This window comes from Mesoplodon mirus, assembly GCF_964341445.2.
Source record: "Mesoplodon mirus genome assembly, chromosome: 3".
NCBI classification, from domain to species: Eukaryota; Metazoa; Chordata; class Mammalia; order Artiodactyla; family Ziphiidae; genus Mesoplodon; species Mesoplodon mirus.
Genome location: NC_138978.1, coordinates 158,398,978 through 158,425,868, shown reverse-complemented (window position 1 = coordinate 158,425,868; position 26,891 = coordinate 158,398,978). Strand labels below are relative to the sequence as shown.

The window sequence follows — 26,891 nt, the reverse complement described above, 5'->3', positions numbered from 1 at the left end:
GATTTTAAATCAGAGTTACACTTTCAGTGCTTGTGATTGGTCTGTTCATATTTTCTATTTCTTCCTGGTTCAGTCTCGGCACATTGTGCATTTCTAAGAATTTATCCATTTCTCCCAAGTTGTCCATTTTATTGGCATAGAGTTGCTTGTAGTAATTTCTCATGATCCTTTGTATTTCTGCAGTGTCAGTTTTTACTTCTCCTTTTTCATTTCTCATTCTACTGATTTGAGTCTTCTCCCTTTTTTTCTTGATGAGTTTGTCTAATGGCTTATCAATTTTGTTTATCTTCTCTTTAGTTTTATTGATCTTTGCTATCATTCCCTTCATTTATTTTTCATTTATTTCTGATCTGATCTTTATGATTTCTTTCCTTCTGCTAACTTTGGGTTTTTTTTTTTTCTTCTTTCTCTAATTGCTTTAGGTGCAAGGTTAGGTTGTTTATTTGAGATGTTTCCTGTTTCTTAAAGTAGGATTGTATTGCTATAAACTTCCCTCTTAGAACTGCTTTTTCTGCATCCCATACGTTTTGGGTCATCGTGTTTTCATTGTCATTCGTTTCTAGGTATTTTTTGATTTCCTCTTTGATTTCTTCAGTGATATCTTGGTTATTAAGTAGTGTATTGTTTAGCCTCCCTGTGTTTGTATTTTTTTACAGATCTTTTCCTGTAAGTGATATCTAGTCTCATAACATTGTGGTTGGAAAGGATACTTGATATGATTTCAATTTTCTTAAATTTACCAAGGCTTGATTTGTGACCCAAGATATGATCTATCCTGGAGAATGTTCCAGGAGCACTTGAGAAAAATGTGTATTCTGTTATTTTTGGATGGAAGGTCCCATAAATATCAATTAAGTCCATCTTGTTTAATGTATCATTTAAAGCTTGTGTTTCCTTATTTATTTTCATTTTGGATGATCTGTCCATTGGTGAAAGTGGGGTGTTAAAGTCCCCTACTATGATTGTGTTACTGTCAATTTCCCCTTTTATGGCTGTTAGTATTTGCCTTATGTATTGAGGTGCTCCTATGTTGGGTGCATAAATATTTACAATTGTTATATCTTCTTCTTGGATCGAACCCTTGATCATTATATAGTGTCCTTCTTTGTCTCTTGTAATAGTCTTTATTTTAAAGCCTATTTTGTCTGATATGAGAATTGCTACTCCAGCTTTCTTTTGATTTCCATTTGCATGGAATATATTTTTCCATCCCCTCACTTTCAGTGTGTATGTGTCCCTAGGTCTGAAGTGCGTCTCTTGTAGACAACATGTATACGGGTCTTGTTTTTGTATCCATTCAGCCAGTCTGTGTCTTTTGGTGGGAGCATTTAATCCATTTACATCTTAGGTATTATCGATATGTTTGTTTTATTACCATTTTCTTAATTGTTTTGGGTTTCTTATTGTAGGTCTTTTCCTTCTCTTGTGTTTCTTGCCTAGTTCCTTTAGCATTTGTTGTAAAGCTGGTTTGGTGTTGCTGAACTCTCTCAGCTTTTGCTAGTCTGTAAAGGTTTGAATTTCTCCATCAAATCTGAATGAGATCCTTGCTGGGTAGAGTAATCTTGGTTGTAGGTTTTTCTCCTTCATCACTTTAAATATGTCCTGCCAGTCCCTTGTGGTTTGCAGAGTTTCTGCTGAAAGATCAGCTGTTAACGTTTTGGGGATTCCCTTGTGTGTTATTTGTTGCTTTTCCCTTGCTGCTTTTAATATGTTTTCTTTGTATTTAATTTTTGATAGTTTGATTAATATGTGTCTTGGCGTGTTTCTCCTTGGATTTATACTGTATGGGACTCTCTGGGCTTCCTGGACTTGATTAACTATTTCCTTTCCCATATTAGGGAAGTTTTCAACTATAATCTCTTCAAATATTTTCTCAGACCCTTTCCTTTTCTCTTCTTCTTCTGAGACCCCTATAATTTGAATGTTGGTGCATTTAATGTTGTCCCATAGGTCTCTGCAACTGTCCTCAGTTCTTTTCATTCTTTTTTCTTTATTCTGCTCTGCTGTAGTTATTTCCACTATTTTATCTTCCAGGTCACTTATCCATTCTTCTGCCTCAGTTATTCTGCTATTGATCCCTTCTAGAGTATTTTTAATTTCATTTATTGTGTTGTTCATCATTGCTTGTTTCCTCTTTAGTTCTTCTACGTCCTTGTTAAATGTTTCTTGCATTTTCTCTATTCTATTTCCAAAACTTTGGATCATCTTTACTATCATTACTCTGAATTCTTTTTCAGGTAGACTGCCTATTTCCTCTTCATTTGTTAGGTCTGGTGGGTTTTTACCTTGCTCCTTCATCTGCTGTGTGTTTTTCTGTCTTATCATTTTGCTTATCTTACTGTGTTTGGGGTCTCCTTTTTGCAGGCTGCAGGTTCATAGTTCCCGTTGTTTTTGGTGTCTTTCCTCAGTGGCTAAGGTTGGTTCACTGTGTTGTGTAGGCTTCCTGGTGGAGGGGACTAGTGCCTGTGTTCTGGTGGATGAGCCTGGATCTTGTCTTTCTGGTGGGCAGGTCCACGTCTGGTGGTGTGTTTTGGGGGTGTCTGTGGCCTTACTATGATTTTAGGCAGCCTCTCTGCTAATGGATGGGGTTGTGTTCCTGTCTTGCTAGTTGTTTGGCATAGGGTGTCCAGCACTGTAGCTTGCCCGTCGTTGAGTGAAGCTGGGTGTTGGTGTTGAGATGGAGATCTCTGGGAGATTTTCGCCATTTGAAATTATGTGGAGCTCGGAGGTCTCTTGTGGACCAGTGTCCTGAAGTTGGCTCTCCCACCTCAGAGGCACAGCACTGACTCCTGGCTGGAGCACCAAGAGCCTTTCATCCACATGGCTCAGAATAAAAGGGAGGAAAAATAGAAAGAAAGAAAGAGGATAAAATGAAATAAAATCAAATAACGTAGGATAAAATAAAATGGTTATTAAAATAAAAAATGAAAAATAATTATTATGAAAAAAAATTTAATGTAAAAAAAAAAGTACGGACAGACAGAATCCTAGGACAAATAGTGAAAGCAAAGCTATACAGACAAAATCTCACACAGAAGCATACACATACACACTCACAAAAAGAGAAAAAGAGGAAAAAATTATATATCTCGCTCCCAAAGTCCACCTCCTCAATTTGGGATGATTCTTTGTCTATTCAGGTATTCCACAGATGCAGGGTACATCAAGTTGATTGTGGAGCTTTAATCCACTGCTTCTGAGGCTGCTGGGAGAGACTTCCCTTTCTCTTCTTTGTTCGCACAGCTCCCAGGATTCAGCTTTGGATTTGGCCCCACCTCTGCGTGTAGGTCGCCTGAGGGAGTCTGTTCTTCGCTCAGACAGGACGGGGTTAAAGGAGCAGCTGATTCAGGGGCTCTGGCTCACTTAGGCTGGGGGAGGGAGGGGCACGGATGCGGGGCAAGCCTGCGGCAGCAGAAGCCAGCATGACGTTGCACCAGCCTGATGCGTACCATGTGTTCTCCCAGGGATGTTGTCCCTGGATCATGGGACCCTGGCAGTGGCAGGCTGCACAGGCTTCCGGGAGGGGTGGTGTGGATAATGACCTGTGTTTGCTCACCCGCTTCTTGGTGGCGGCAGCAGCAGCCCCAGCGTCCCACGCCCGTCTCTGGGGTCCGCACTGATAGCCGCGGCTCGCGCCTGTTTCTGGAGCTCCTTTAAGCAGCGCTCTTAATCCCCTCTCCTCGCGCACCAGGAAACAAAGAGGGAAGAAAAAGTTTCTTGCCTCTTTGGCAGGTCCAGACTTTTTCCCGGACTCCCTCCCGGCTAGCTGTGGCGCACTAACCCCTTCAGGCTGTGTTCACGCCGCCAACCCCAGTCCTCTCCCTTTGATCCCAGCAAAGCCGGTGCCTCAGCTCCCAGCTCCCGCCCGCCCCAGCGGGTGAGCAGACAAACCTCTCGGGCTGGTCAGTGCTGGTCGGCACCGATCCTCTGTGCGGGAATCTCTCCACTTTGCTCTCCGCACCCCTGTTGCTGCGCTTTCCTCCGTGGCTCCGAAGCTTCCCCCCTCCGCCACCCACAGTCTCCGCCCGCGAAGGGCCTTCCTAGTGTGTGGAAACCTTTCCTCCTTCACAGCTCCCTCCCACTGGTGCAGGTCCCGTCCCTATCCTTTTGTCTCTGTTTATTCTTTTTTTCTTTTGTCCTACCCAGGTATGTGGGGAGTTTCTTGCCTTTTGGGAGGTCTGAGATCTTCTGCCAGCGTTCAGTAGGTGTTCTATAGGAGCAGTTCCACGTGTAGATGTATTTCTGATGTATCTGTGGGGAGGAAGGTGATCTCCGCGTCTTACTCTTCCGCCATCTTCTCCTCCACCTCTTGTTGTTTTTGTTATTGAGCTGTATGAGCTGTTTGTACATTTTGGAAATTAATCCCTTTTTGGTTGCGTCATTTGAAAAATTTTTCCCATTCTGTAGGTTGTCTTTTCATTTTGCTTGTGGTTTCCTTTACTGTACAAAAGCTTGTAAGTTTGATTAGATCCCATTTGTTTACTTTTGCTTTTATTGCCTTGGGAGACTGACTTAAGAATTAATTGGTACAATTTATGTCAGTTTATGTTTTGCCTGTGTTCTCTTCTAGTTTCATGGTGTCATGTTTTTAAGCCATTTTGAGTTTATTTTGTGTACGGTGTGAGGGTGTATTCTAACTTCATTGATTTACATACAGCTGTCCAACTTTCCTAACACTACTTGCTAGTGATGGACTGCCTTTTCTCCTCTGTATACTCTTGCCTTCTTTGTTGAATATTAATTGACCATAGGTGAGTGGTTTATTTCTGGGCTCTCTATTCTATTCCATTGATCCTTGTCTGTTTTTGTGCCAATACCATGCTGTTTCAATTACTGTAGCTTTGTAGTATTGTCTGAAGTTTGGGAAGGTTATGCCTCCAGCTTTGTTCTTTTTCCTCGGGATTTCTTTGCCAATTCTGGGTCTTTTATGATTTTAGGACTATTTGTTCTGGTTCTGTGAAAAATGTCATGGGTAATTTGATAGGAATTGCATTAAATGTGTAGATTGCTTTGGGTAGTATAGCCATTTTAACAATATTAACACTTCCAATCCAAGAGCATGAGATATCTTTCCATATCTTTGAATCATATTCAGTTTCCTTTATTAATATTCTATAGTTCTCAGCATATAAGTCTTTCATCTCCTTTGACCTAGACTGCTTTTATTTTTAAGATCATAATGTTCATTTTGGAAATTTATCCAAGCACAGGTAGTTTATAAATAAAGAAACAGAAATTGCCTATAATCCAGAGATAACCATTATTAATATTTTGGTTATTTAAAGTAGAATTCTTTGCTATGCTGATATCCATCACTATCCTCTCACCGTAAGTTATTTTTCTTCATGACCTCATTATCATATTTATTTACTACTTTATTTTCTATCTTCTTTACTATGTTTAGCCCACTGCTGCAAACCCCAGGCCCTATAATAATGACTGGCACATGGGAGGCGCTCAGTAAGTTTCTGTTGAATAAATGAGTCTCTTTTTATATATAGAACAGAGCTGAGGTCATACTTTACATACAGTTCTAAATTTTTATTCATTTAGCATTATATTTCACCATGCCACTGACTAGCTTAAAACCCTTCAGTGAAGGGTTTAAAACCCTTTCTCATTACCCTTAGAACAAAACCTAAAATCCTTACTATATTCTGCAAGATGTTGGTATTTGGAAAGACACACAATCCTTATCTTTGGAGCTGCAGCATCTCAAATCCTCAGAATCCACATAGCCCAGCTCCAGGCTTTCCTCCCCATTTCCTCCCTTCCAGCCATGCTGGGCTCCTTATAATCTCCACCAACACAGCATACCCTCTCTTGTCTTGGGGCATATTCATTTTCTAGTGCTGCTGTAACAAAATTACACTGGGTGGCTTAACAACAGACATTATTTTCTCACAATTCTGGAGGCTAGAAGTCTGGGACCAAGGTGTTGGTAGGGTTCATTTCTTCCAAGGCCTTTCTTCTTGGCTGATTGCTGTTTTCTTCATGTCTTCACATGGTCTTTCCTCGTGCGTATCTGTGTCCCAAACTCCCCATCTTATGAGGACACCAGACACTCTAATTACCTCATTTAACCTTAATTACCTCCTTAAAGATCCTGTGTCCAAATACAGTCACAGACTGACGTATTTGGGATTACAACTTCAACATAAGATTTTGGGGTACACGATTCAACCCATAACACAAGGCTTTGAGCTAGTTGTTCCTTCTCTCTCTATTTGAGATCTCAGCTTAAATTTCACTTTTCAGACAACTTTTCCATGACAGTGACCAGGCTAGGTCAGCACTTTATATGCTCCCATAGTATCAGTGTCATCCCCTTTTAAAACTCTCATCACATTTGCAATTTCTTGTTCCATGTCTGTCTTTTGGATTCGACTGTAAAATACATGAGAACAAGACTTGGAACTGTGTTGAACATCACCTTCTTCCCAGAGCTTAGTTCAGTGCATGGTGAATAGGAAGGGCAATAAATCTTTGCTCAATTAATCCAAACTGAAGAGCATGCTCTTAGATATTAAAAACTTTTTATAAACATTGTTTTAATGAATGCACATTATTTTTATTGATGGGTCCTACTGTTCTTAATATTTACCCCATAGACATCTACATTATATCCAAATTTTTTCTCTTATTCACAATATTAGGATGGAAGTTTTTATCTGTCCCTCTATTTCCTTAGATTCCTAGTAATAGATAAACTGAGTTAAAAGGAAATAAACCATTTTAAGGCTTTAAGGTATACTGCTGAGTTGATTTCTAAAAAGATTGAACGAACTTAATACTTCTGTTAGCAGTAAAAATAAAACAAAAATAAGCACAAACTTATGAAAAGTATATGGAAAAGAGCTTGTTATATAAAATTTTGGTGAATATTTTATTGCCCAGTTTCTCAGAAAGGAATGTAAATCTGTGTTTTGTAGGTTTGGGGGAGAATTAGATTTCTGGATCTTGAATGAGGCATCCCTGTGTATGTATGGTGTCCGATATTTATTTTCACAACTCCCAGTGATGGAGATAATTTAATGCTCCCTTCAGGGTTAGAATACACATATGGGAGGGAATAGTAAGGCGGGGGTGGGTGGGAATTCCTTCACCTTTGTGTTCAAGTCTAGCAGCCTGATTCTTCTATTTTTCAGTACCTCTAGTTCGAGTCTGGGGGTTCCCACTCTCCAATTATCAAAGTAGAAAATGTGGATGATTGTCCTAGAATGTGTGTAGGGAAATTTCCATCAAAATACATGCAAATAAAGTCATGTGGATTCAGTAGGTAGAGAAGTTGGTGGAAGTTGAGGTCATTCTCACCTGCATCTATTTTCTCCATGAAATATATGTGGTGAGGTCATCACATGAGTGATGGGAGGAGCACAGGATATTTGAAAAGAAAGGTGGTGTGAAACTGTAGTCTCAGAGTGGGAAAATAAAGTAGCTAGAGAAATGTGGTTGGAATTGTGGGAAGTATTGGATCTCATCTGAGATTTGTGTTCATGATTTAAAGTCAGGCCAGCCAGCACTGGTGGTATGATTTCATCCAGCTCCAACAGCTACTTAAGGTTAGGTGGAAATCAGTGAGTAGTTGAGTTTAATAAGATTTAAAGTTTTGCCAGGTTTGTTCAAAAGAAGAAGAGACATTGGGAAGTGAGGTCACGGGGAGGGGTGATGGATTCTGAGAAACTGGAAGACTCGGTGGATTGGAGGTCCTGAAGAACTATCCAAGTGAGTGGACAAGACTGAGTTGAAAGTAATGATTAGAGACTGAGATCACAGGGCTTAAAAACATTTACATATTTTATTAAATATTAATATTAATGTAATAAGACAATTGGGGTTGGAATTCTCTTAGCTTAAGACCTCAGGTAAGAAAGGACTAATGAATGGATTAGTCCTTCTAAAGGTAGCAGCTGTCTGGGACTGCCTTGAGAACTTCCTCTACTCTACAGATGGAGGAAGCTGGATGGGAGAGTGGGGAAAGGGAGTTTAAGACAAGCTAGCTGGCAGTGTTTGTCAGATTGCCTCTTGACCCAAGGTCAATGGCTTTTCCCAGAAATTGAGAAACGATATATCAAGTAGGGGGTTCCTGTGTAGGATGTGCCTCCAGTTACTGCACAACCCCAACACCAGCGTGGTGGTGGTGGGAGGGTAGCAGCCAGTCCCTTGGTGTTAAGTTCTTCTTCCTCTATTTAATGACTTTGGTTCTCTCCCTTAACCTGTGAGGAAGGTTTTCAATCTTTTCATTTTAAAAAACCCCATCCTACTATTACATCCAAAGTATTTTTTCATTATTACTTGCTGCTGCTATTTCTTAAGACAGTACCACTTCTTACACAGCTGAGACTAAAACAAGAATAGAAATGTGCTCTAACACCATAGGACTTCTAAAGTTATTTCTCCCACTATCATCTGGGATGATGAGTGCATTCTTTTATGGATTAAGAGAATCACCAGGGTTCTATCAATCAGTGGCCTCCCATTGACTACTTCACTGTAAAGGATGGATGGAAATTATAGACCTCCAGGCTTATTAGGGTAAGTTAAGAGCAAGGCTTTGAGAAGGATAAGCCTTCCTAGCAGGTAGATGCTGACATTTACTCGTTTCAACCATTAAATTACTTAGCTTCTCTTAGTAGATAGACCTCTTAAAGCTTGCTTTACCCAGAAAAGAGAAGCAACCTCCCCTTTGAAATCTTCCAAGAGATACTCCTGGATCCTTTAACTCTTCCTGAAATAGTGGTGCTTTGTCCTAGAGGAATGGAGGCACGCTGAGACTGGAATTAATGCCCAGAGAACCTGAGAATGGATGCTAACATTTCTAAACTTCAATCCCAGGTGGGGAGAAAGTGGTCAGGTGGGAAGGTAGTGGCTGAGCAAAAGGTGAGCAGAAACTGAAATGGGGGTGGAAGGAGGGGTGAGAAGGACTGAGAAAGGAAGGGAGAGGATGGCACACCGGAAGGAGCATAGGCTCTGGAAATAAACCAAGGCTCCCGTTCCATTGCCCAGGCACAAAATGTCGGACTTCACATAAGATGATAAGAACTTGTTCAACTCTCAGTTTGCTGATCTTAAAGAAAACAATTATTGGGCTTCCCTGGTGACGCAGTGGTTGAGAGTCCGCCTGCCGATGCAGGGGACACGGGTTCGTGCCCCGGTCCGGGAAATCCCACATGCCATGGAGCGGCTGGGCCCGTGAGCCATGGCCACTGAGCCTGTGCGTCCAGAGCCTGTGCTCCACAACGGGAGAGGCCACAACAGTGAGAGGCCCGTGTAACGCAAAAAAACCAAAAACAAAAACAAACAAAAAAGAAAACAATTATCAATAAATAACAGTGATTATTATTATTATCAGATCTTTCAAGATATCTGTGTTCAGAAACCCTGAAACAGTACAGATGAAAAGCATAGTATCACAGTATCTGAAAGTGGCTGCTAAATGAAATGGTCTCACTGGAATTAACAGGAGAGGTCAGTATTACTCTTGATGAAAATATTAAAAGGACAAATGATTTTAATAAATATTAGTAAACAAAAAATAAACACGTTACCAATATTGACACTGAATTACTAACTCCACTCTGAGGGTCCTAGTTGAGTTGTGGAACTGTTCAACATATGTTTTGCATGTCTATACTCTAAGCTGTCCCCCAAATTTACTCTCGTAGGGTAAAATGAAAATTAAAGCGAAGACAGTGGTGAAAAAAATTTAAAGATATCAAAGTATAAAGATATGCAAAGTGATGCTTAAAATTAAAACTAGACCAGGATATTTACATATTTTATTAATCTTTACAATCAGTCATTATAATCAAATACACAATTATATACAAGGATTATATACATTTTGCCCAGACTTTTACATCACAGTACATAGTTTCCCTTAGAAATATTGTATACATTTATCACCAAACAATAAAATCCAACAACAGTAGTGTTACAGCACCTGTTAGTACAGACATCTTTTTCATAAATTACATCATAAGAAAATATACGGCTGTAAATTGGGCTTTTAAAAATGTCTTTTATAAAATCTGAACATACAATATTTCATTCACAGAATGTTTTTTTTTTTCTATGTTCTGACTGAAGCCTTGTGCATAAAACGACCGGTTGGAATATTTATTAAATGCCCCCACCCCCGCCTCTACAATTATAAGCACTATTTGAATTACTGACGCTGAGCTTTCTTTATGATGAATTTGGCATGGGGTTTGGTGAGGGAACAAATGCTGGTTTTACTATTATAAGGGCTGTGAGATGGTAATTTAAATTTAAAAAAATCTCAAGAGAGCATATTAGAGAAGTTAAAATCATAGAGTGCACAATTTTTTATTTTACCCTCTAACACTGAAGAAAAAGGGAAAAGTATAATGTTAAAAAAAATTGTTCTGAAATAACTGTATTCTTGTTGGAAGCCTATTAAAAGTTAAAAACAAAACCTACCCAACAAAATATCCCATCCCAAACATATCTGGTAAATTACAATTCTTTCACTCTAAAACTTTATGGGAAAAGCACTGCAAATTAGGGTATACCATTTTAATGGACCTTCCTAAGCAGAAAAAACTATAACTATTTTTAGTAGGTAAACAAGTGAAGTTTTAAAACTTGAAAATACCTGAATTAAATACTTTCTCTAATATCTAACTTTTAACTTTCAGATAAAATCCTTACTTGATTCCGGGTTTGTAAACATTGTATAAATCCTTCTTAGTCAATTTTATGGCTGTGGTGATCACTTCAGCTCTATCTCTATGCAGTCAACATCTAACTGAGGTAGACCAGATGTTTCTAAAATTCAGGGTTACATAGAATCCCCTGAATCTTTAGGAAGTAAATAAAATGCTATAAAAGATTTAAAAACAAAACATTTTAAAAAATGCCTAATGATGTTGAAATTTTTTAATGAAATAAAAAACAACTTTGTGGCAGTATGTCAATTAAGAATGGAGAGTCAATGACAATGTTGGAGTTTTGAAGCTGAACACTATACCTTCTTTTCCTAGCTAGGGAAAAATAACGTATAATTCCTTCTGGGTATTAAGTATAATTTGTTAAATTTTTTTCCTTTTCTTTTTTTTTTTTTTTTTAAGGATTCATTTTTCTAAACAAGCCAGCAATTTGCTTCTAAACCACAATGAATGGCAACAACTCCCCCTAATGGCCAAAGAAAGGGTAAGTGGCAGTAAGCTGGCTTTTCCTTGTATGCCACAAGATCTCTGCTGGAAATAAAATTACGTTGCTTTGATAACTTAGAAAATTTAGATTTAGACAACAATGGCTCTGAGATACAAAAAGAAAATCAAATCAATGTATATAAGGCTTCTGTAATCTAAGTCTTAAAAGAACATCTCCTTTTCTCCAAGCCCCAGTCCTATAAATCAAGGCAAGTCAAGTAATTAAGCTTCAGCTATTTTGGCAGCTTTGCAACTAAGATGAACAAAGCACTATGTCTATCCTTCTGTATACTATATGTATTATAGTTCTATCTTCTTACGCCAAATTTCACATGCAGAGAGACTAAAAATATCCATTTTGGTGTCAGGTTTAATTAAGGGCCAATAAAGGTCGTGTATACTACTCTTTTTCCCCCCTCAAAGTGAATTCTCTATTAGGTTTATTACTCACTGACCCAATTAAGTTTAGCTGGAATTTTTGAAAGCAGCTATTTATCCCCTTATAAAATAACATGTTTACCTGGGATCTAAGACATACTGTACATGAATATACATAACTACAATACAGCACTGCTGTTCTTTTAACAGCTCCATATACAGTTTAAGTTCATCAGTACCTCAAAAACTGCGTTTTAAGAAAAAGGGTTTTATAATGTCATGGTACAGAAAAAAGAAATTAAGTCTCAAATATTCCTTTAGAACTGATTCAGGTAAGTTAAAAAAAATAAATAAAATGAGTAAAGCCATGATTTCAATTACAGGGCTGTCTACAGATATCAACAACGAAGTTTTTAAAACTTAAATGTGGCCAGCACCAGACTGCCACCCACACTCACACACACACACACACACTCAAAGGAAAAAAAATTCTCATTAAGCTATATGGCTATATGTTAGTTGCTACTGTGTGTTTTACACAGGTTACTGTAGACTAATTTTCAAGTTCATATCAGAAGGAATATTTGTTTAAAAAAAAAGCAAACTTAAAAACCATGATTCAACAGAAAATGTGACAGACTTCTTAGGTGCAACTTTAGAAACTAGTTTCAAAGGAGGAAAAATAGTAGTTACTCCAGAATTTTTAGATCACTACCACAGTTTTATCATGGCTCCCTAAGATAGAAAAATGGAACAAAATGTATTCAGCTATTGGCAACATAGGCCTTGTGGCTCAAAATGCATTCTAAACATGGGATGGAGTAAGGCTGATGGCTAGAGGTAATCACCTCCAATGAAATGAACTGGAAAAGATATATAATTTACCCTACAAAGATATAACTTTAAGTTCCATTTCAGAGTAGTCACAGCTTTCCTTACGGAAGGCCCAATGGCAAGTTCATATTGCAACATTATAGTTTCTCCCCTTGCTCCATTTTTCAAAAGTATTAAGTAACCAATTTCCATGATATATGACCTTTTTACCTGGTCCCAATGATTAGTCTTTATGCAGAGAACTCACTGAGAAAGTACACTGGCTTCACCTTTGGTTTAAATGAAAAGGACACTGTTAAAGAGGGGGAAAAAAATCAAGTCATCTTGATCATGTTACATAATGAAGCAAGTGAAAATGATGAGCAAAGACTGTTTTCACCATGAATGTATTTGCTTCATAACCACTTAGGTCACTTTTGAGTGTTTCTGTGAAGGCAGCATAACCAGAATGCCCAAAATACTCCTATGTGTTTTCCTCAAAGAGCCTCTAACCCCAAAACCAAGAAAAGCGAGAGCTTCCTTCAATTAGAAAGCTGTACAAATTTGTATTCCCCACCTCACAGTTAACTGAACTTGTTTCTTATCTACCGTCTAGAGAGTGCAGAAATCTGCTTCCTAGAAACGCCCAATAATCTTTTCCTGGCCTGAGATGCGGCAGGGTGGTGCAACGCTGTCACCTGAGGGGGAAACTGTGAGTTTGCATTTTTGATGGGACAGTTATAAACAAGGTCAGTTCTAACACAGCATGTTCCAGATTCCTATGATAACTAACTCTCCCAGTCAGAACGTGGTTGTTCATCACCATACTTAGAGCCTCCCGTGAGAGAGCCTGCTTAGTATCAGGGTATCTATTATCCACAGTTTACCTTTTCTTTTGAAATACCTACCACCAGGTAGACTTTAGTGAGTCAGAGCTCATCCTTCTCCATCATTTCAAATGCTTCTATATCTTCATTCCAGTCTGCTAATATGGAGTCTATAGGTTGGACCTTTTTACCCCAGCTAACATTAGGATTGGAATCCTCCTCAGTTTCTGATTGTTCTTGAAGCTGGTTATCTAAATCTGTACATTCACCATCAAGACTTGTAGTCTCATGGTTTTCCGTGGGATTAGAATTCTGTTCAGGAGGAGAAATGCTTGCAGCATTGTCCGTATCTGCTGGAGACAAAGATTCTGGGTGAGAGTTTAGAGAACTTTCCTCAGGAGACTCCTGATCAACCAAATCAACCTCCTGAGAACTTGATGCAATCTGTTCAGCACTCTGATTCTGAGAATCATTTTCAGAGGATGGTTGTTCTTCATTTTCCATCTCAGGATCTGTATATGAAAGAAACAAACTTCATGCTACTTTCCCCACAAAACATGTACTATCACATTCTCAAAACCATACTGGTTTTGGTAATAAAACAAAAAAATAAAAGTTAAAGAAAATCATGTTAATGCAGAATGACTCTAATAAGTAATAAGACTGCCTTCAATGGGTATTAGTAAATGCCAAGAAATATACTAACAATAATACTATTAAAATGCATATAAATTTGTATTATGTCTCAGATTTATTAAATATCTAAATTCAGGAAAGCCTGCACATGAGAACATATTAAATAGAATACATTTTTAAATTTTAATTATTTATTTTAAACATCTTTGAGTATAACTGCTTTACGATGTTGTGTTAGATTCTGCTATATAACAAAGTGAATCAACTATATGTATATATCCCCATATCCCCTCCCTATCCCACCCCTCTAGGTGGTCACAAAGCACTGAGCTGATCTCCCTGTGCCATGCGGCTGCTTCCCACTAGCTATCTATTTTACATTTGGTAGTGTATATATGTCCATGCCACTCTCTCACTTGGTCTCAGCTTACACTTCCCCCTCCCCGTGTCCTCAAGTCCATTCTCTACAACTGCGTCTTTATAAATAGAATACATTTTAAACAGCACATGACATTGCTGTACTTTAAGATAATATTCTTTGAAAAGTGAAATTCCCACTCAGTAAACCATGAAAATGCAGATAATACAAAACTTTGAATGATTCATGGATATCAATGTGATTGATCAAATACAATATTTTCATAAACACAAAACCAGATTATTTACAAAACTTCTATTTCATTATTGGAGATCTATGAATTCTAAGATATAATCATAAAATCCACTGGAAGGATGAAAAGCAGTTTAAACTTCTTGTAATGAATATATAATAAAACCACTAGAGGCATTTTATTTAGGGTTCCTAGAAGAAAGTGCTTAAATATTAGCATTGACACCCACATGCTGCATTCTCAGACTCTGCAGTCAGTTGGTAAAGATCTCCCAAGTGTCCACTGTGTGGCAGGCACTGTGTAAGGTGCTAGGGATAAAACGAGGTGAAAACACACACCTGACCTGCCCTTCTGAATCTTATAGTCCAGCTGGGGAAAACAAAGTTTAGGAATAATCACACAATAGAAAACTCTGTGACACATGTCATGGTGTTAGGAAAGAATAAGGAGATTTGAGGGCTTCCTTCAGAAAGTGATACTTAACGATAATCAGAGTTAATTAGTCAAAGAAGAAAGGGAAGATGGACTTATGATAAAACCAGAAAAACTGAAGGAAAATACAGGCATACAGGGAGGTAGAGGAGGGTGTGTATACATATACCCTGATTAGGTAGGATTACCTGACTAGGGAAGTTTAAGATAGTTCTTAGGTGGGGTTGGTCAGGGGGAAGGAGGGCAAGGGGGAGGAGTCCCCACACATTCTCTCAGCTGTGGAAAGGGTACATTTTAATGTGACATCAAGGCAAACTATGGTGGGGCCCAAAGAAGAGAAAGCAGTGTCTGGCTGCTTAGGGCTCATTTATGCTAGGCTACCCTAAGTAGGGAGAAGGGAAAGAAGAACCTTCAACTTTGTTTCTAGATTGCATTAATCTAGTTTAGAAGAATAGGAAAAAGTGTAAGGCTATTTCTTCTAGTAATAAAGATTGTGATTTTGGCAAAAAATCACTCTAGGGTTACATGTTATATAATATTATTTTGGAAATCTAGCTAATAAAATAGAATAAGAAAACAGAATAGTATAGGCTCCAATCAAGATGGCAGCGGCAAAGAACGTGGAACTCACCTCCTCCCACAAATACATCAAAAATACATCTACAAATGGAACAATTCTCACAGAACACCTACTGAACACTGGCAGAAGACCTCAAACACCTGAAAGGACAAGAAAGAGCTCTACTAACGGGGTAGGACGAAGGGGGAAAAAAAAAGGAAGTGGGACGGGACCTATGCCCCTGGGAGGGAGCTGAAAAGAGGAAAGGTTCCTGCACCCTGGGAAGCCCCCTCAGATCAGCTGGGACAGAAAGGCAGCTTCAGAGGCGCAGAGGAGAGTGCAACAACCAGTTTGTGGCAGGCAGGAGAGAGACCCACACAGACTGTTGTACCGCTACCCTGCACGCCCCAGCCTGAGACGTGTGTCCGCTGGTACAGGCAGGGGCCGAGTGCTGATACTCGGAGTTTAGAGGACAGACCTAGGGAGAGGACTGCTGTTGGCTGTGCAGAGAAAGCCTGAAGGGGCTGGAGTGTGGTATGGCTACAGCCAGGGGTGTCTGCAGAAGCCCAGGCCTGCCACAGAACTGAAGAGCCATTGTTAAGTGGGGCACAAAGGGAAGGGTGCCATGGCAGCCCCTTTCTCCACATGCCAGCCTCTGCCTCCACCGACTCCGGGACACTGCACAACAGCCACTGCCTCAGGGGCTCCAGACTCAGCAGATTCCTGCAACCCAGCTGCCTCCTCGGGCTCCCACCTGGGCAGGCTCAGGGGTCCCAGCCACCGCCTAGGCTGGCACCTGCACCAACCACCACCTCGGCAGGCCCCAGGAGCAGACATCAGTGAGCTGCCCACGCACAGAAGCAGGCCTGAAACCACAGCTGAGCCCCAGGGGCCGCGTGACTTAGGAAGCAGGGCTGCAATCTCTCCCTGCAGCTGTGTGAGCTGTGTACTTACACCTCCGCTGCTGGCTTTGTAAATTCAGCATCTGCAGGACATCCGAGTAGACAATAGGTGCTCCCATGCTGGGGTAGGTCTGGCCTTAGCAGCTGTGGGCTTTGTGGGCACGTGCACATGGGGGCTGGGCTGGGCCTGGGTTTGAGCTGCCTCCATAGCTCCCACAGCAGGTCCAGGTGTGCAACTACTACAGTCCTGGGACCCGGCTTTAGTGGATCTGTGCTGGTGGCCTTGTGAAAACAACACCTGAGGGACACCAGGGCTGATTGCCAGCATTCCCAAGGTTGAGACGGGGCTGAGGGCAGTATACTTTGTGAGCCCACACAATGGGTGACAGGTGACACAACAGAGCACACTCACTGGTGAACAGCCCTGGTAGAGGAATACTCAGCAGCTCCTCCTCCCCCTGTGGGAATGCTCCAATCCCACCTACCTCACACTGCAGCTCAGAAATGGATCTGGGGGCTTCTACTCCAACAGCTAGGGAACAGACCCAGCCCCTGACAGGGCAGTAACAACCACAGAGCAAAAGAGGAGGCCCCGATCAATATCCAGTGCAGGCTCTGGTCACCACAACACCAGTCACACCTCCCATCAAGGGGATAATGGCCAGCATACACTGAGGAAAGAGGGAACAGGCATCCACACTAAAAACAGCCCTCACACCAAAAAATATTAAACCCATACAGGCTATACAGGGATGCTCCCACATAAAAATAGCCCTCCAAGACCACAGAGATAATTGTTTCTCCTAAACTCACAGAGCAAGAGAAGTGTAAGTAAAATGAAGAGGCAGAGGACCACTCCCAATTAAAAGATCCAGAGAATCCCCTGAACGAACAAACAACGAAACAGGCCTCTTCAGTGTAAGAGACATCGAGTTCAAACAGGAGATAATGAAAATACTGATGGAGTTAAGAAGGACTATTGATAGAAAGGCAGATTACTATTACTAGAAACTACAAACAGGCACCAAGAAAAATTAGAGAATTCATTCACTGAGACAAAAGCTGAGCTAAAGGCAATGAACAGCAGAAAAAATAATGCAGAATGAATAAGTGATCTGGAAGATAGAATCATGGAAATCACCCAGTCAGAACAACAGAAAGCCACATGAAAAAAAAAATGAAAGCAATATAAGAAAGCAATATAAGAATAAAGCATGCCAACGTACACTTAGTAGGGATCCCAGAAGAGAGAGAAAACAGGATTGAAGATGTCTTTGAAGCAATTATGGCTGAAAACTTCCCAAACCTAAAGAAGGGGACAGATATCCAGGTACAGGAAGCATAGAGGGTCCCAAACAAGATAAACCCAAACAGACCTACACCAAGACATATTATAATAAAAATGGCAAAAATTAAAGAGAGGATTCTAAAGGCAGCAAGAGAAAAACAGAGTTAATTACAAGGGAACCCCCCATAAGGCTGTATCAGTTGATTTCTCTACAGAAACGCTGCAGGTCAGAAGGGAGTGGCAAGATACAAAGTCCTAAAAGGGAAAAATGTGAAATGTAGGATACTCTGTCCAGCAAGATTATCGAATTTAAAATCAGAGAGAGAAAGAATTTCCCGGACAAGCAAAAACTAAAGGAATACAGCAATATTAAACCTATCCTAAAGGAATCGTTGAAAGGTCTTCTCTAAATAGAAAAAAAGTTAGAATCTTTAGGGAAAAAAACCATAAATGGAAAGTAAATCATTTAAATAAGCCAGTACACAGATTTTTTAAAATCACAATTAAAAAAAAAATTTCTGTGAAAGCAATGATAACCACAATGAATAGCAAAAGGATGAACATGAAGATGTAAAAGAGGACATCAAAATCATAAAATGTGGGGGAGGAGAGTAAGAAAATATAGATTTTTTTTCTAGAATGTGTTTGAGCCTACATGACTACCAGTCTAAAGCAAGCAGATATAGGAAGGGGTTAATATACTTGAAAAACAGGGTAACCACAAATCAAAAACATACAATAGATACACAAAAGAGGGTAACCACAAATCAAAAACATACAACAGATTCACAAAAACCAAAACCAGATTTTATGAATCTATCACATACAATAGATTCATAAAACAAAAGAAAATCATCAGACCACAAAAGGAAAAACCGAAAGAAAAAGAAAAGGACAAAGAAGAAATATAAAATCAACAGGAAAACAAGGTTTAAAATGGTAATAAATACATATCTATCAATAATTACCTTAAATGTCAATGGACCAAATGCTCCAATCAAAAGAGACAGAGTGGCAGATTAGATTAAAAAAAACAAGGGCCTAAAATATGCTGTCTACAAGAGACCCACTTTAGAGCAAAGGACACACATAGATTGAAAATGAGGAGATGGAAAAAGATATTTCATGCAAACAGAAATGACAAGAAAGCAGGGGTCGCAATACTATTTATCAGACAAAATAGACTTTAAAACAAAGGCTATAAAGAAAGATGAAGAAGGACACTATATAATGATAAAAGGATCAATACCAGGAGAGGATATTACACTCATCAACACATATGCACCCAATACAGCACCCAAATACAAAAAATAAACACAGTCATAAAGGGAGAAACTGCTGGGAATACAATAATAGTAGGAGACTTTAACACCCCACTCACATCAATGAAAAGATCTTTGAGACAGAAAATCAATAAGGCAACAGAGATCCTAAATAATACAATAGAACAGTTAGACTTAATTGATATTTTCAGGACATTACACCCCAAAAAAGCAGAATACACATTCTTTTCAAGTGCACATGGAACATTCTCTAAGATTGACCACATATTAGGCCACAAAACAAGCCTCAGCAAATTTAAGAGTATAAAAATTATTTCAAGCATCTTTACTGACCATAACAGCATGAAACTAGAAAACAATCACAAGGAAAGAAATGAGAAAAAACAATTACATGGAGACTAAACCACATGCTACTACAAAACCAATGGGACAATGATGGAAAAAAAAAATTAAAAAATACTTTGATGCACTTCCCCAGTGGTCCAGTGGTAAAGAATCTTCCTTCCAATGCAGGGGACGTGGGTTCAACTCCTGGTCAGGGAACTAAGATCCCAAGTGCTGTGGGGCAACTAAGCTGGGTGCCACAACTACTGAGCCCACAGGCCTCAACTAGAGAGCCTGTGTGCCGCAACTACAGAGCCCATGCACTCTGGAGCCTGAGTGTCATAACTACAGAGAGAAAACCCACATGCCACAACTAGAGAGAAGACTGCGTGTCACAACTAGAGAGAAGCCTGTCTGCTGAAATGAAGATCTCGTGTGCCTCAACTAAGACCTGACACAGCCAAAAATAAAAAATAAAATAAATACTTTGAGGTAAATGACAATGAAAACACAACCATACAAATAACATAGGATGTAGCAAAAGCAGCTCTTAGAGGGAAGTTCATAGTGATACAGGCCTTCTTTAAGAAACAAGAAAAGTCTCAAATAAACAACCTAACCCACCACCTAAACGAATTAGAAAAAGAACAAATAAAAAACCTAAAGTCAACAGAAGGAAGGCGATAATAAAGATCAGAGAGGAAATAAATAGAGACTAGAAAAAACAATAAAAAAATAATCAGGGAGGAATCAAGATTGCAGAGGAGTAGGATGTGGAGCTTACCTTCTGCCACAAATACATCAAAAACACATCTACAAGTGGAACGATTCACACAGAACATCTACTGAATGCTGGCAGAACTCAGACTTCTGAAAGGGCAAGAAAACCTCCACGTAAACAGGTGGGTTGAAAGAAAAAAGAAAAAAAAAAAGAGAAAGGAATCACGATGGGACTTGTGCCCCAGGGACGGAGCTGTGAAGAAGGAAACGTTTCCCCACCCTGGGAAGTCCCCTCACCAGTGGGGAGATCAGCCTGGACAGAGGGGGTGCTTCGGAGACTCAGAGGAGAGTGCAGCAACCAGTTTGCAGAAGGCAAAATGGACAGAGACCTGCACCTATGGTTGGTACCACCATCCTACATTCCCCAGCCTGAGATGCTCATCTGCTGGTATGGACAGGGGATGGATGCTGAAGCTGTGGCTTTGGAGGTCAGACCCAGGGAGAGGACCAAGGGTTGGCTGCAGGGAGACAGCCTGAAGAGGCTGGAGTGTGGCACTTGGAAGAGGTCTGGGCCTGACAGAGAGGCAAGGCACCATTGTTGGGGGGCACACGAGGAGAGGTATGGGACTGCCATAGGAGCTTCTTTCTGTGCATGTGGGCTCTCAGGCAACAGGACGCCATCTATACGAGCTCCAGGTGCAGGCACGAGCCACTGCTGCTATTGTGGGCTCCAGAGATGGGCATGGGCCATCGCCACAGCTAAACAACCTGTGAGCAGGCACCAAGTGCTGCCCCAGCTGTCCCGGGAGTGTGCCAGCCACCTCCACCATTGGGAAACCTGCAAGCAGGCGCCAATCACTTTCCCTGCTGCCCCGGGATGTCGCCCCTACTGGGAGACACAGCAGTGGGTGCCAAGCACTGCCCCTGCTGTCCTGGGAGTGCAAGGGCAGCTGCTGACACTAGGCGACCCAGGAGCAGGCGCCAGTTGCTGCCCCTGCTGTTCCAGGGGTGCGTGGGCTGCTGCCGCAGTTAGGGGACCCACGAGCAGACTGCAAGCACTTGCCCCCGCTGTTCTGGGCACTCACAGCCCACTGCCACTGCTGGAAGTCCCGCAGGTGGGCACGAATTGCTGCCCCCACCATACAGGGAATGCACACAGGCCACCGCACCTAAATATCCCATATCAAGGGGATAACAGCCAGTACACGCTTAGGAAAGAGGTAGCAAGCATCCAAACTAAAAGCAACCCTTGATTCTGGACATGATGGTGGAGTAGAAGGACTTGAGCTCAACCTCTTCTCATGAAAACACTAAAACCAGAACTAATTGCTGAACAACCATCAACAAAAGACTGGAACCTACAAAAAAAAGGTACATCCAAAGACAAAGAAGAAGTTACAATGAGATGGTAGGAGGAGCTTTTGCAATATAATCAAATCTCACAGTCACCAGGTGGGCAACCCACAAAACTGGAAAATCATTATATGGCAGAGGTACTCCCGCAGCAGTCAGTTCTGAGACCCTTGTCAGGCTCCCCAGCCTGGGGGGCTGGCATTGGGAGGCGGGGCCCCCAGAGCATTTGGCTTTGAAGCCCAGCAGGACTTGAGTGCAGGAGCTCCACAGGACTGGAGGAAACAGAGATTCCACTCTTGAGGGTGTACACAAGATTTCACGTGCACTAGGACCCAGCACAAACTAGTGACTCCATAGGAGCCAGGGCTAGACCTACATGAGGATCTTAGAGGGTCTACTGGGGATGTGGGGGTTGGATGTGGCTCACTGTGGGGGCAAGAACACTGGTGGTGGAGGCTCCAGGGAATATTGATTGGCTGAGCTCTCCTGGAGGTCGCCATTTTGGTACTGAGACCTGGCCCCACCCAACAGCCTGCAGGCTCCAGTGGTGGAACGCCTAGGCCAAACAATCAGCAGGGGTGGAACACAGCTCCACCAATCAGCAGACAAGCTGCCTGAAGTTGTACTGAGCTCACAGCCACCTCTATACACACCCCTTGACAGGGCCCTGCCCACCAGAGGGACAAGACCCAGCTCCACCAACCACTGGAGAGCCCCAGTCCCTCCCACCAGGAAGCCTGCACAAGCCACTGGACCAACCTCACCCACCAGGGGACAGACACCAGAAGCAAGAGGAACTACAATCCTGCAGCCTGTGGAAAGGAGACGACAAACACAGTAAGTTAGACAAAATGAGACGGCAAAGAAATATATTTTAGACTAAGGAACAAGATAAAAAACCGGAAGAACAACTAAGTGAGTTAGAGATAGTCAATCTACCTGAAAAAGAATTCAGAGTAATGACAGTAAAGGTGGCCCAAGATCTCAGAAAAAGAATGGAGGCACAGACCAAGAAGATACAAGAAATGTTTAACAAAGACATAGAGGACTTAAAGAACAGAGATGAATAATACAATAACTGAAATGAAAAAATACACTAGAAAGAAACAATGGCAGAATAAATGAGGCAGAAGAACGAATAAGTGTGCTGGAAGACACAGCGGTAGAAATCACTGCCGTGGAAGAGAATAAAGAAAAAAGAATGAAAAGAAGTGACAACAGTCTAAGGGACCTCTGGGACAACATTAAACACACCAGCATTTGCATTTATTTGAAGAGATGATAGCTGAAAGCTTCCTTAACATGAGAAAGGAAACATTCACTCAACTCCAGGAAGTGCAAAGAGTCCCATACAAGATAAACACAAGGAGGAACATGGTAAGACACATATTAATCAAACTGACAAAAATTAAAGACAAAGAAAAAATATTAAAAGGAACAAGGGAAAGCAACAAATAACATACAAGGAAATCCCCATAAGGTTATTAGCTGATTTTTCAGCAGAAACTCTGCAGGCCAGAAGAAAGGTGGCATGATATATTTAAAGTGATGAAAGGAAAGAACCTAAAACCAAGAATACTCTACCCATCAAGGCTCTCGTTCAGATTTGATGGAGAAATCAAAAGCTTTACAGACAAGCAAAAGCTAAGAGAATTCAGCACCACCAAACCAGCTCTACAACAAATCCTAAAGGAAGTTCTCTAGCTGGAAAAGAAAAGGCCTACAACTGGAAACAAGAAAATTACGAATGGGAAAGCTCACCAGTAAAGGCAAACATAAAGTAAAGGTAGGAAATCATCCACACAAAAATATGATATCAAAACCAGCAATCATGAGAAGAGAGTACAAATGCAGGATACTGGAAATGCATTTGAAATTAAGAGACCAGCAACTTAAAAAAGTCTTGTGTGTAAACATATATATATAGACTCCTATATCAAAACCTCATGGGGGTCTGCGGGAAGATGGCGGAAGAGTAAGATGCGGAGATCACCTTCCTCCCCACAGATACACCAGAAATTCATCTACACATGGAACATCTCCTACAGAACACCTACTGAATGCTGGCAGAAGACCTCAGACAACCCAAAAGGCAAGAAACTCCCCACGTACCTGGGTAGGGCAAAAGAAAAAAGAAAAAACAGAGACAAAAGGATAGGGACGGGACCTGCACCAGTGGGAGGGAGCTGTGAAGGAGGAAAGGTTACAGTGAAAATCTCGCAGAGACCTCCATCTCAACACCAGCACCCAGCTTCACTCAGCGACCGGCAAGCTACAGTGCTGGACACCCTATGCCAAGAAACTAGCAAGACAGGAACACAACCCCACCCATTAGCAGAGAGGCTGCCTAAAAACATAATAAGGCCACAGGCACCCCAAAACAAACCACCAGACGTGGACCTGTCCACCAGAAAGACAAGATCGAGCCTCATCCACCAGAACACAGGCACCAGTCCCCTCTAACAGGAAGCCTACACAACCCACTGAAACAACCTTAGCCACTGGGGACAGACACCAAAAACAACGGGAACTATGAACCTGCAGCCTGAAAAAAGGAGACCCCAAACACAGTAAGGTAAGCAGAATGAGAAGACAGAAAAACACACAGCAGGTGAAGGAGCAAGATAAAAACCCACCAGACCTAAAAAATGAAGAGGAAATAGGCACTCTACCTGAAAAAGAATTCAGAATAATGATAGTAAAGATGATCCAAAATCTTGGAAATAGAATAGACAAAACGCAAGAAACAGTTCAAAAGGACCCAGAAGAACTAAAGACGAATCAAGCAGCGATTAGAAACACAATAAATGAAATTAAAAATACTCTAGATGGGATCAATAGCAGAATAACTGAGGCAGAAGAACGGATAAGTGACATGGAATATAAAATAATGGAAATAACTGCTGCAGAGCAGAATAAAGAAAAAAGAATGAAAAGAACTGAGGACAGTCTCAGAGACCTCTGGGACAACATTAAATGCACCAACATTCGAATTATAGGGGTTCCAGAAGAAGAAGAGAAAAAGAAAGGGACTGAGAAAATATTTGAAGAGATTATAGTTGAAAACTTCCCTAATATGGGAAAGGAAATAGTTAATCAAGTCCAGGAGGCACAGAGAGTCCCATACAGAATAAATCCAAGGAGAAATACGCCAAGACACATATTAATCAAACTGTCAAAAATTAAACACAAAGAAAACATATTAAAAGCAGCAAGGGAAAAACAACAGATAACACACAAGGGAATCCCCATCAGGTTAACAGCTGATCTTTCAGCAGAAACTCTACAAGCCAGAAGGGAGTGGCAGGACATATTTAAAGTGATGAAGGAGAAAAACCTGCAACCAAGATTACTCTACCCAGCAAGGATCTCATTCAGATTTGATGGAGAAATTAAAACGTTTACAGACAAGCAAAAGCTGAGAGAGTTCAGCACCACCAAACCAGCTTTACAACAAATGCTAAAGGAACTTCTCTAGGCAAGAAACACAACAGAAGGAAAATACCTACAAAAACGAACCCAAAACAATTAAGAAAATGGGAATAGGAACATACATATCGATAATAACCTTAAATGTAATGGACTAAATGCTCCCACCAAAAGACACAGATTGGCTGAATGGATACAAAAACAAGACCCATATAAATGCTGTCTACAACAGACCCACTTCAGACCTACAGATACAAAAAGATTGAAAATAAGGGGATAGAAAAAGATATTCCATGCAAATGGAAATCAAAAGAAAGCTGGAGTAGCAATTCTCATATCAGACAAAATAGACTTTAAAATAAAGAGTATTAGAAGAGACAAAGAAGGACACTACATAATGATCATGGGTTCGATCCAAGAAGAAGATATAACAATTGTAAATATTTATGCACCCAACATAGGAGCACCTCAATACATAAGGCAAATACTAACAGGCATAAAAGGGGAAATCAACAGTAACACACTCATAGTAGGGGACTTTAAAACCCCACTTTCACCAATGGATAGATCATCCAAAGTGAAAATAAATAAGGAAACACAAGTTTTGAATGATACATTAAACAAGATGGACTTAATTGATATTTATAGGACATTCCATCCAAGAACAACAGAATACACATTTTTCTCAAGTGCTCATGGAACATTCTCCAGGATAGATCATATCTTGGGTCACACATCAAGCCTTGGTAAATTTAAGAAAATTGAAATTGTATCAAGTATCTTTTCCGACCACAATGCTATGAGACTAGATATCAATTACAGGAAAAGATCTGTAAAAAATACAAACACATGGAGGCTAAACAACACACTACTTAATAACAAAGTGATCACTGAAGAAATCAAAGAGGAAATTAAAAAATGCCTAGAAACAAATGACAATGGAGACACGATGACCCAAAACCTATGGGATGCAGCAAAAGCAGTTCTAAGGGGGAAGTTTATAGCAATACAATCCCAACTTAAGAAACAAGAAATATCTCGAGTAAACAACCTGACCCTGCACCTAAAGCAATTAGAGAAAGAAGAACAAAAAACCCCAAAAGTTGGCAGAAGGAAAGAAATCATAAAGATCAGATCAGAAATAAATGAAAAAAAAATGAAGGAAACGATAGCAAAGATCAATAAAACTAAAAGCTGGTTCTTTGAGAAGATAAACAAAATTGATAAACCATTAGCCAGACTCATCAAGAAAAAAAGGGAGAAGACTCAAATCAATAGAATTCGAAATGAAAAAGGAGAAGTAACAACGGACACTGCAGAAATACAAAAGATCATGAGAGATTACTACAAGCAACTCTATGCCAATAAAATGGACAACCTGGAAGAAATGGACAAATTCTTAGAAATGCACAACCTGCCAAGACTGAATCAGGAAGAAATAGAATATATGAATAGACCAATCACAAGCACTGAAATTGAAACTGTGATTAAAAATCTTCCAACAAACAAAAGCCCAGGAACAGATGGCTTCACAGGTGAATTCTATCAAACATTTAGAGAAGAGCTAACACCTATCCTTCTCAAACTCTTCCAAAATATAGCAGAGGGAGGAACACTCCCAAACTCATTCTACAAGACCACCATCACCTTGATACCAAAACCAGGCAAGGATGTCACAAAGAAAGAAAACTACAGGCCAATATCACTGATGAACATAGATGCAAAAATCCTCAACAAAATACTAGCAAACAGAATCCAACAACACATTAAAAGGATCAGACACCATGATCAAGTGGGGTTTATTCCAGGAATGCAAGGATTCTTCAATATACGCAAATCAATCAACGTCATACACCATATTAACAAATTGAAGGAGAAAAACCATATGATCATCTCAATAGATGCAGAGAGAGCTTTCGACAAAATTCAACACCCATTTATGATAAAAACCCTGCAAAAAGTAGGCATAGAGGGAACTTTCCTCAACATAATAAAGGCCATATATGACAAACCCACAGCCAACATCATCCTCAATGGTGAAAAACTGAAACCATTTCCACTAAAATCAGGAACAAGACAAGGCTGCCCACTCTCACCACTCTTATTCAACATAGTTTTGGAAGTTTTAGCCACAGCAATCAGAGAAGAAAAGGAAATAA

The 26,891-nt window shown here is 40.5% G+C and overlaps 1 protein-coding gene across 2 annotated transcripts in view; it reads right to left on the bottom strand.

Annotated features, from left to right (window-relative positions):
- Positions 1–9,765: 9,765 nt before the first annotated feature.
- The window catches only part of EDEM3 (ER degradation enhancing alpha-mannosidase like protein 3), a 90,847-nt gene continuing 73,721 nt past the window's right edge, over positions 9,766–26,891 (bottom strand). For both annotated transcript variants that reach the window (XM_082616567.1, XM_082616568.1), the window contains exon 20: positions 9,766–13,707. In XM_082616567.1, the coding sequence (XP_082472693.1) occupies positions 13,298–13,707 (410 nt within the window). In that variant the 3' untranslated portion in view covers positions 9,766–13,297. The remainder of the gene's footprint in view (positions 13,708–26,891) is intronic.